Source organism: Portunus trituberculatus, chromosome 44 (assembly GCF_017591435.1).
Source record: "Portunus trituberculatus isolate SZX2019 chromosome 44, ASM1759143v1, whole genome shotgun sequence".
Lineage (NCBI taxonomy): Eukaryota > Metazoa > Arthropoda > Malacostraca > Decapoda > Portunidae > Portunus > Portunus trituberculatus.
In genome coordinates, this window is record NC_059298.1 from 13,791,651 (window position 1) to 13,802,159 (window position 10,509).

Genomic DNA, 10,509 nt, shown 5'->3' on the forward strand with positions numbered 1-10,509 from the left:
TAAAGAAAGATCTCACATCTATGTAGTTTGTATCTGAGAACATTTTAAATAACTCTATCATATCCCCTCTTATACATCTCTCAAATGAAAACATGTTTAATTCCTTTAATCTATCTCTATGCTCCAGGCGCTTTAATGCGGGTATCATCCTAGTTGCTCTTCTCTGAACTGCTTCTAACATGTTATCCTGCCTATAATGTGGTGACCAGGCCTGTATGCAATACTCTAAATGGGGCCTAACATAGGAATTATATAAGCTACACACCACTTCCTTACTTTTATAACTAACATTTCTATTTATAAAACCCAGGATCCTATTTGCCCTATTTCTTGCTTCTAAACATTGCTTTGAAAATTTCATAGTCCTGTATATCACTACTCCTAAATCCTTTCCCTCCTCTACTGCCTCTAGCCAACATCCCTCCATCTCATAGCTAAAGTTTGTGTTGTCTTTACCTAAATGCATAACCTGACACTTTTTAGAATTAAACTCCATCTGCCACCTGTCTGCCCATGCTATCAGCCTGTCCAGGTCTCGTTGTATTCTGTAATTGTCCTTTTCACCCTGTACTGCACATGCTATCTTAGTATCATCTGCAAACTTTGATACTTTGCTACTAATTCCTATATCTAAATCATTAATGTACACCAAGGGATGGAACTGCTGTAGGAAAAAAGAAGTGATTTTCTTTCATGTATAAGATCAGAATAGCACTTCCTTTTCCTCTCTTTCTTTCTCTCTCTTTTTTTTTTTTTTTCCTCATTTTCCTTTAATTTTTCCTCAAGGGATGGAACAGCTGTAGGAAAAAGGAAGAGTTTGTTTTCCTTTCATGTATAGAATCAGAATATCACTTTCTTTTTTCCTCTTCTTTTCTATCTTTCTTTCCTCTTTTTCCCTTTCATTTTTCCTCAAGGGATGGAATAACTAGGAAAAAAAGTGTGTTTTCCTTTCATGTATAGGACCAGAATATCACTTCCTTCTCTTTTTCTCTCTCCTTTCTTTCCTCTTCTTCCTTTCATTTTTCCTCAAGGAACAGAACAGCTGTAGAAAAAAAAAGTGTGTTTTTGTTTCATGTATAGGACCAGAATATCACCAAATCAGCTTTTCTCAACAGACTACTTATATAGAGTCAAATTGTACCAGAACTATGTACAGTCTAGTCAGTGGTTGTCATTTTGGTTCCAGCAATAAAGACTCGCACTGGACACCTTCTTGGCCATGGGTGGAGTTGTGGAGGGCCGCTGGCTCCTCACCCACAAAAAATATGCCACAATTTTGTATCTGTACGTCCAAAACAATGTCAAAATTATTGCCGCTAGCAATCACTCTGCTCCGCTCTGCTTGTAGTGTGAACTTACCCTTAGAGTGTGCTGTGTGGGTGTGTTTGTGCAGGTTAATCTTTTTTTTTTTTTTTTTTTTTTAAAGGGGATGTTAAGTTTTTAGGTATTTGTGAGTGAGGTGAGGGTGTGTCAGGGTGTCAGGGGTGTATCAAGAGTGTATCCTTGTCTGCAGATTGCTTCTATTAATGGTCCTTAATCCCTTCAGTACTAGAAACATTTTTACATTGAGGTTTGTGTACTATTAGACCATTTTATTGACATTAGCAAGGGTCTATGGTGGTCAAGATTAATGGCCAGTCTTCACTTTCGAGCATGCTCGACGGGCAAACAGTGATACCAGGTCACAATAGGTAGTGAGAATGAGGGTTGATGACGTCAGAAGCAGGAAAACCACAGGCAGGGATCTGGCAACAAACAGTGCTACCAGATGTAGTTTAGCCCAGAATATCTACTCCACCGGGCAGACTGGCGGGCTAAGTTGTAAACTGATGAGTGGTGTCAAATACAGGTTCATGGATCAGTTTCACTCTGACCCTGCTGAAGAGTGGGGTGCAGGACCTGTCTCACCATGCCGAACACTGTTGAGAGGAAGGAAATAGCCTTGTGTGGGATCATTCTTGGCGTGGGTATGAAAGGCAAAAACAAGTCAGAGCTTAGAGGCGTGTGTGGTGCAAGGACTGGTTGAGGAGAAGAGGAGAGTTGGGAAGTCATGCAACAATATATCGCCAACTCCACGACAAGACTGAAGATGGTTTTATCCAGTTTATAAGAATGGATGTAAAGTTTCCACACACCTAGCAAAAGTGGAACCATACATAACAAAACAAGATACCCACTTGAGGCAGAGCGTATGTGCAAACTCACTCACAGACAGTTACCTGCTCGTTTGCCCAGTCTCCTCACTTCTGACGTCACCTTCGTGCCTGCCACTCACCCTCCTTGCTTATGTATTGGAACAGGATCTGGTATCACTGTTTGCCCGTCGAGCATGCTCGATAGTGTGGACACGGCTTTAGTCTGCAGATTGCTTCTATGAATGGTCCTTAATCCCTTCAGTACTGGGACACATTTTTACAATGAGATTTGTGTACTATTAGACCATTTTTTATTGACATTAGCAAGGGTCTATGGTGGTCAGAAGATTAATGGCCACAGTCTTCACTATTTTAACCCATTCAGTACTGGAACACATTTTTACCTTGAGATTTTTGTACCATTAGACCATTTTATTAACATTAGGAAGGGTGTATGGAGGGCACAAGATTAATGTGTGTGTGTTGTCTTTAAAATGTGTTGTTTTCAACAATACTCTCTCTCTCTCTCTCTCTCTCTCTCTCTCTCTCTCTCTCTCTCTCTCTCTTTGAATATTTGTTAACTTGAAAGAACTGTTTTAAAATATTTTGCGAAGTTGAAAATTTGTGCAGATTTTTTTGTCAGGCTGCAAATACTAAGTTGAAATTGATTTGAAATTTTGATTTTTAATTTTTTTTATATAAGTTGAAAATTTGTGTAGACTTTTAACTGTATTAATATTTGTTAACATGAAAGAACTGTTTAAAAATATTTTGCGAAGTAATTTTTGCAGATTTTTTTGTTAGGCTGTAAATTGTTGTAAATGTTTATTTTATATTAAGTTGAAAGTTATTGTGGAGTTTTCACTGTATAGATTTTACTCAGTTTTTTTTTTTTTTTTTATACTGAATTGAAATTGATTTGAAATTTTGATTTTTAATGTTTTTTTTTTATAAGTTGAAAATTTCTGTAGACTTTTAACTATTAATTTTTGTTAACATGAAAGAAGTTTTAAAGATTTTTTGTTGGCTGTAAATTGTTGTAAATGTTTATTTGAGTTGAAAATTTGTGTAGACTTTTAACTATATATATATATATTTTTTTTTTTAAGATTTCCAGGCAATGTAATAATGTAAAAAGAACTTAAATAAAAGTCTAGGGAGACTCTCGCATTTAATTTTAGCTCAAATATGCATCTGCCTCATCTCCGGAGACTCTTTGGAGTATTTTCGACTTAAGTACATTTTTAGGGTCCGTTTTGGGGTTTTTGCTCATTGTTAGGGTCCGTTTTTGGGTTTTTTGGGTTTTTTTTAACCACTTTTTTTTTTTTTTTTTTTTGGCTATTTTACCATTTTTGGCCAGTAGTGCAGCAGACGGTCCATTTAGGTTTTTTGCTTTTTTTCATTTGTTTTTTTGTCCAGTTGTGCAGTATTTGACAATTTTTCGTGTAATTTTCAATAATCAAGATTTCATTTTTTCTTGGTTTAGCTTGTTTGCTTTGTTTTCCCCCCCACTTGAATATTTTCATTTCATTTTCTCTCCATTTTTTTTGTATTGCTTATGATAAAGTTTGAAATTAAGTAGCGGGTTTTCATTTCTGGCGTGTTATTGTTTAGATAGTGTGGGAGGTTAATGGAGGCAATATTGGTGTGAGACATTGACCTAAGCCAGCTTGGTGACTACTCACTGAAACCACCCACAAATATTCCCAGGAAAGGAAATTAACCAAAACATAAAAGATTTCTTCACAATTTATTATTCAATCATGACAACAGCTCCAAGTACTGTACAGTGACAACAGGTCCAAGTACAGTGACAACACCATACGGAGGTGGAGGTGGTGGTGGTGGCAGGCGTTGAATGGCAGGATGTCTACGATGAATCTCACTGGACGACGGCGGCGGTAGTGGTGATGATGGGTGTTTGCCAGGCCGCTGCGAGAAGTCCCTCAGTGCCAGTATCGGCGACAGCAGCACGTGTTAGCGGGACGGCAGTGAAGGCCCAATACGAGGCGGAACCCATCCGCCGAGTAGCGGTAGCAGCGGCCAGGGGGGAGAGGGCCGCCGGAGCTGGAAGGGTGATGGGGAGAGGGTCAGTGAAAGCGCCGTGCGAAGCTAGAGTCCTTCCCTGATGGTGCAGGACGCACGAGATCGCTGCAGTCACGGCCTTTGGATCACCAACTCCTGTAATGGACAAAGATTAATCTATGGATCACCAACTCCTGTAATGGACAAAAATTAATCTATTACCTCCACATGAGCCACGCCACACGGTTACCATGCCACACTAGGCGGTGGCGTAGTGGATAAGGTGGTGAGCCTTAAAGCACTTCGCCATCTGTCGAGTGGTTTAAAGTTATCTACACGTCACCACGATACCCAGGTTCTAGGTGGTTACACCCATGATGAGCTTCGGGGATGACACTGCGCCACTGATGGGCTGAGCTGAACAGCGCTTCCCATACACTCATGTGTGCCTACAGGCGTTATAGGCCTTAACGTAGAAAACTAAAATACACTTAGCTGCCTCAGTCTCACTCGTCTTCCTGTCCCGTTATTTCACTTACACCCTTCTCCCTCGTTCTTCTCCCAGCGTCGCCCGTGTTATGTAGCACCTCGGCCCTTTCCCGTCCTGACACACTCACCCCTTCATTATCACATCTCCCAGGCCAGTCATGCCAGTCTCCGTAACCATCATGTCACACTCCCTACAACTTCCCACACCCGATCCTCACACCCACACAACCAATCTTGCCACACATTCATCTACCTGGTTAGTTGTATCTTCCCTGATGTCATCTGCTGGTTCTCGTCGCCAATCCGCCACTACGCAACACACATGCCTCACTGTCATCCACTCAGCCAACCAGTCTCCCTTAAGCAGCAGCAGCAGCAGCCCCACTACAGTGCGCGATGCAAGGCAGAGAGTCCTTCCCTGATCTTGCGGCGAAGGCAGAGGTGTTCGTAGTTGGCGTTCTCAGTGAAGGCGTAGTGCATGGTACACGAGGCTCATTACCGCTGTGGAGTCAGTCCTTTGGATCGTCAACTCCTGTAATGGACAAAATGAACTTGTTCACTAATTATCCTACAGCTAACACGCAACATACCCCTTAACACACTCCTTCACTGCCTCAATCAGCCTTCATATGTGCAAACTCACTCACAGACAATTACCTGCTCGTTTGCCCGCAGTCTCCTCGCTTCTGAGGTCACCGTGCCTGCCACTCACCCTCCTTGCTTATGTATTGGAACAGGATCTGGTATCACCGTTTGTTTGTGAACACGGCCGCAGCTTGCTTCTATGAATGGTCCTTAACCCCTTTAGTAATGGGACACATTTTTACATTGAGATTTGTGTACTATGAGACCACGTCATGCACGTCATGCCCACGATAAGACAGACGGACACTGGGCTGCATAGACTCGAAAGAAAGGTACTGGCGTGGTGACCGAAGAGATGTATCGGGCATGATGCCTGGGTCAAGAATGGTTTAGCTGGTGTTCTGAAGTCCTGAGCTTGCTTCGGTTCTCGTCTCCCACCCGTCACCCCCCCCCCAACCTGCTAATAAGGAAAGAGCAATTTGAGGGCAAACGAGAATATGAAACGCTGCCAGTGAACCTAACGATTGGTCCACCATCTGGATACAAACTAGCCACGCTCTTTAACTCCTTCCAAACCAACCGTTACACACACTATGCAGCCTGTCACCTATGTCACGCTCCCCAGGCCAATACCATAGAGCACTACTGCCTGGCGTGCCCCACTGTGCGCCATCTCCTGCCCCAGGGCCTGCCGCTGGATGCTGTCAGCCGCCACCTCCTACCTCACGACGTCCTGGACGAGCTACTTGTCCGCTTTCCCCGCTTTGGGGGATTTTCCTAATCCCCTTGCCCTGCGAGGCTTTCTTTGGCACTGCGTGGCCTCATGCTCGTGTGTGTTTCACTGTTTGATCTGCTGCACTCTGACGAGACAGCCAGACGTTACCCTATGGAACGAGCTCAGAGCTCATTATTTCCGATCTTCGGATAGGCCTGAGACCAGGCACACACCACACACCGGGACAACAAGGTCACAACTCCTCGATTTACATCCCGTACCTACTCACTGCTAGGTGAACAGGGGCCACACGTGAAAGGAGACATTCCCAAATATCTCCATCCGGCCAGGGAATCGAACCCTGGTCCTCTGGCTTGTGAAGCCAGCGCTCTAATCACTGAGCTACCGGGTGTGTGTGTGTGTGTGTGTGTGTGTGTGTGAATTTCTTGTTAACTTTATTACTTGTATCTATTACATCACGATGTTTGGTGCTTTTGGCGTAATAAATTAATCAAATCAAATCAAATCAACCATATACACATTTCCCACCACCACCACCACCATCACCACCACCACCATCAGGAAATGCTGACTCATTACAACACAAGAGGTGTGACATTAGCAGTAAGTTATGCAGGCTATTATGTGTGTGTGTGTGTGTGTGTGTGTGTGTGTGTGTGTGTGTCATTATCTTTAGATTTATTGATTGACATTAGCTCAGAACTTTTCCTCTCAAATTCCCAGTTATTTACGATTCTCCATAATTTCCATTATATGACACCAAGGGCGCATTAAATTAATCAATAACAACAACAACAGCCTCTCTACCTGCTTTAATTAACTCTCTAATCACCTTTTGGACAATTTGAAACTCCCTGTTCCTCATCTCTGCCTCACTGCTTGTTTAAGCCAGCACAAGTTTGTTTCATAACTCCCTCTGCATCTCCCCCCGTCTTTCCCTTAGTCTATATTTGCAACCCACAAAATATTCTAGCTAGTTTCATTTTCGTCACTACAACTCAATACAACTTAGGCTTGCGTAACAAATAATCTGTTAATGATACGTCTTTACTTTTCTTTTTCTTTTTTTCTTCATCTTTAATCGTTGATTTAGTATTTCTAGTGCGTTCAAAACACCACACAAGCAGGGTTCATTCGGAGGGAGTCGTTGGTATGTGTGTGTGTGTGTGTAATTCACCTCGGTCGCCTTCTAGTCACCCAGCCAGTCTTCCCCATTACGAAGTGAGCTTAGAGCTCATAGACCGATCTTCGGGTAGGACTGAGACCACAACACACTCCACACACCGAGGAAGCGAGGTCACAACCCCTCGAGTTACATCACCTATTTACTGCTAGGTGAACAGGGGCTACACATTAAGAGGCTTGCCCATTTGCCTCGCCGCCTCCCGGATTCGAACCCGGACCCTCTCGAGTGTGAGTCGAGCGTGCTAACCACTACACTACGCGGTGTGTGTGTGTGTGTGTGTGTGTAATTCACCACGGTCGTCTGCTGGTCACCCAGCCATAATTCCCCTTTACGGAGCGAGCTCAGAGCTCATAGACCGATCTTTGGGTAGGACTGAGACCACATCACACTCCACACACCGAGAAAGCGAGGCCACAACCCCTCGAGTTACATCCCGTACCTATTTATTGCTAGGTTAACAGGGGTTACACATTAAGAGGCCATTTGCCTCGCCACCTCCGGAATTCGAGCCCGGACCCTAGCTCTCTAGTGTGAGTCGAGCGTATACACCAATACACTACGCGGTGTGTGTGTGTGTGTGTGTGTGTTACATTGTACTCTACATATTATGTACTGTTCTGAGAGAGAGAGAGAGAGAGAGAGAGAGAGAGAGAGAGAGAGAGAGAGAGAGAGAGAGAGAGAGAGAGAGAAAATATTTTTATTCATTATAATCAATTTATTACACAGGGAAGCGTCAAACTGTTACAATAAAATAATGAAAAATATATTATCAATCCCTCCACTACTGGGACACATTTTTACCTTTAGATTTGTGTACCATTTTATCGACTATTTTATTCTGGTACTGAAGGAGTTAAGTACTACACGAAAGGTTACAACAATTGACAAAACAAAGGAAGGAGAAAGAGCGTGGCTAGTTTGTACCAAGGTAGTGGTTGGTTCGTGTCGGCGCTCCACCACGAGCTTGATATGCTCATTTATCATGAAACTGCTCATTTCTTGTTGGGAAGAGGGAGAGGAGACCGAAGCAAAGTCAGGAGTTCAGTTTGGCTACTGGGCTAGTCGACCGCCAGACACCACTCTGACACAAAGTTCTGCACGGACAATACGTCATCTGTCACTACGTGTCCAGATCGCGCAGGCCACGGTCAGTGCCTTGTGTTGTAGGGTGTGATATTATGTGCGGAGCAGCAGTGTTGGAGAGCGGAGCAGTGAAGAAATCGTATTAGTGTATGTAGGTGTTGGAGTGTGCACCTTGACACAGGCACTGTAAAGGTAGCATGCAAAGGTAGCATAGGTTTCACAAGGTTATTGGTTATGTCTGTAACTTGAGGGTGACTATATAAGAACCATCGCTACATAATGAGTGCTTACTGGCTCCAGTTGTTAATAAGGGGCAGAAACTCCTTTCAGTAATGTAGATAGAGCAACGTAGGTCCAGAATAGACTTGCGAAGGGAAATGTATGTATAGTTGAACTGGATTCGTGGACATTATAGGTACGGATGATAGTTTGCTTGTCTGTATAAACTGTAGGAGGGAAGAATAACGCTTAACCATTCAATACTGAAATGCTTTCTTGCCTTAATTCTTGCGTGTAATTAGATTTGATTGTAAAGTAAAGGGTCTTTGGGGGACAGATGCCATGAATTTTGCTAATTAGATTTTATTGTAAGGAAAAGGGTCTGTGGAGGACAGATTTATGGTACTGAAGAGGTTACATGTGTTGTGATACTGCTACTCCATAAAGTAATAGATTTGACGTTAATCAGTTTCAGATTACACTGCATTCTGGTTCCCTCGTTATAGAATAGGTCGTAGAATTATAAAAAAAAAAAAAGTTACAGAAGAGGATTAAAGGAACGAGGCTGGTTACATGACATTCATCAGGCGAGGCCGCGGTACTAGTACTTCGTAAGTGAAAAGTTATGGATATCTAACCATGAATTTAGTTTAGTGGTGGGAAAGTGAACGGTCCAGTGTCTCGTCAGGATTTAGCATTGTTGTTGGTAAGTGCTTCGCCACGCCTCGCGAGTCTCCATGCAGGCTCTTCCCATTCCATTTCCCAGCAGAAGGCACGGACTTAACCGCGGCCATGAGTTCTGTGTACGTCCCCTTGGCCGCCTGCATGCTGGATTATTCCTTTCGGTTTCGGAGACGACGCGATATGCAGAATCTGCTTCCGGGTAGCGTGCTACATGCTCGTATAGTCGTAGTTGGCGTCGACGAACTGGGCTGGTAATCTGCCTCGAATCAAGTCTCGCGGAGCAATCACGACTGGCTGCTCAAAACCCCCTCCTGTTGGGATGCGAGTGAGTTATGATAGTGGTGTAAAACAGGACGAGAAAGGTGTATTTGTGGAATAAAAGTGGAAGCAAATGGAGGAAGAGGTCCATGAGTGGTGGTTTAAAAGTTGTATGGGGGATGAGAATGGCTGGGAGGAATAAAAATGTGTGAATGGATTGTGGAAAGAGGTAAAATGGAAAGTGAGTGGAATGTGATGAAATGGAAGACGGAGGTAAAGATGGTAAGTTATTGTGACTGAATTAGGGTACAATATGAATGAGGGTAGATAAGATGTATAGGGAATGGCTGGTGTTGCTGCTGGAACTATATAGAAATGGTGAAAAGATGATTGAAGGAGTGTAGGAGTTTCTGGAGACTATATTATAGAAATAGTGAAAGGACGATTAAAGGAGTGTAGGAATGCTACATGTAGAGATAAATTAGTAAATTGGTGAACAGCATAATCCTGTTTTTGTTCCTGCTTGTTTATTCTTCGCAGGAGTTGGACGATCCAAACGCCTCGCTCTGCAGCAATTTGGAGCCTCCTGTACCATCAGGGAGGGATTTTACCGTGCATGGCACCTTCACTGCCCCCTTCCCACCCAACACCACTTACCACCGCTACCGCCACTTAGGGTGGGACTGCCTCGTATCGTACATGGTCCAACGCCCTGGCAAAGGCCTGATGTCGCACGTCCGGGGAGGGACTCGGCCTCGCGTCGTACACATCCTATCCACCTATCAGCTGCCGCCGCCTCCGGAGGGTATAGGTATATGGGTTGCCCTGCATAGCTGTGGTGGTGGTGCCATTACTGAATTGTAATAAATTGTTACATTCCCTCATTGTACCAATAATGTACTATTAACTGAATAATACATTGTAATTGTTACATTCCTCATTGTGTGAATAATAAATTGAGGTCTACACAATCTCGATTGTTTTGGTATGAGTAATACACTGTAATAAATTTTTATTCCTCATTGTGCTAGTAATGTACTTGTTATTACTGAATAATAAACTGAAATCTATCTTGTCTTGATAAATTTACCTTTCTAGAAATATTTGCC

General features: G+C 43.2%; 1 protein-coding gene and 2 long non-coding RNA genes across 6 annotated transcripts; 1 reads left to right on the forward strand and 2 right to left on the reverse strand.

Annotated features, from left to right (window-relative positions):
* Nucleotides 1-1,423: 1,423 nt before the first annotated feature.
* On the reverse strand, nucleotides 1,424-2,461 carry LOC123518876. Its single transcript, XR_006678906.1, has 2 exons — nucleotides 2,220-2,461; nucleotides 1,424-1,919 (listed from the first exon to the last, which is right to left on the reverse strand). It is a non-coding gene; the product is annotated as an uncharacterized LOC123518876 (long non-coding RNA).
* Nucleotides 2,462-3,872: 1,411 nt separating this feature from the next.
* LOC123519034 lies at nucleotides 3,873-5,606 on the reverse strand. Its single transcript, XR_006678963.1, has 3 exons — nucleotides 5,307-5,606; nucleotides 4,903-5,181; nucleotides 3,873-4,202 (listed from the first exon to the last, which is right to left on the reverse strand). It is a non-coding gene; the product is annotated as an uncharacterized LOC123519034 (long non-coding RNA).
* Nucleotides 5,607-8,123: 2,517 nt separating this feature from the next.
* Nucleotides 8,124-10,472, forward strand: LOC123519030. 4 transcript variants are annotated; one of them, XM_045280162.1, is made up of 3 exons: nucleotides 8,155-8,303; nucleotides 9,225-9,467; nucleotides 9,941-10,472. In XM_045280162.1, exons 2-3 carry the CDS (start codon nucleotides 9,462-9,464, stop codon nucleotides 10,262-10,264), a joined length of 330 nt encoding a protein of 109 aa, XP_045136097.1. In that variant the 5' UTR covers nucleotides 8,155-8,303; nucleotides 9,225-9,461; the 3' UTR covers nucleotides 10,265-10,472. The 4 variants fall into 4 exon arrangements, with proteins under 4 accessions (XP_045136095.1, XP_045136097.1, XP_045136096.1 ...); XM_045280161.1 differs by lacking the exon at nucleotides 9,225-9,467 and adding an exon at nucleotides 9,123-9,164 and having other exon boundaries at nucleotides 8,181-8,367; XM_045280163.1 differs by having other exon boundaries at nucleotides 8,189-8,303; nucleotides 9,228-9,467.
* The last annotated feature ends 37 nt before the right edge of the window (nucleotides 10,473-10,509 follow it).

What these genes read in the sequence shown, in the direction of transcription:
- LOC123519030 (XM_045280160.1), top strand. Translation starts at nt 8,139, where the DNA reads ATGAAACTGCTCATTTCTTGTTGGGAAGAGGGAGAGGAGACCGAAGCA. An exon ending in TCCAGATCGCGCAGGCCACG is followed by an intron (nt 8,304 to 9,940) that starts GTCAGTGCCTTG and finishes TATTCTTCGCAG; the next exon opens with GAGTTGGACGATCCAAACGC.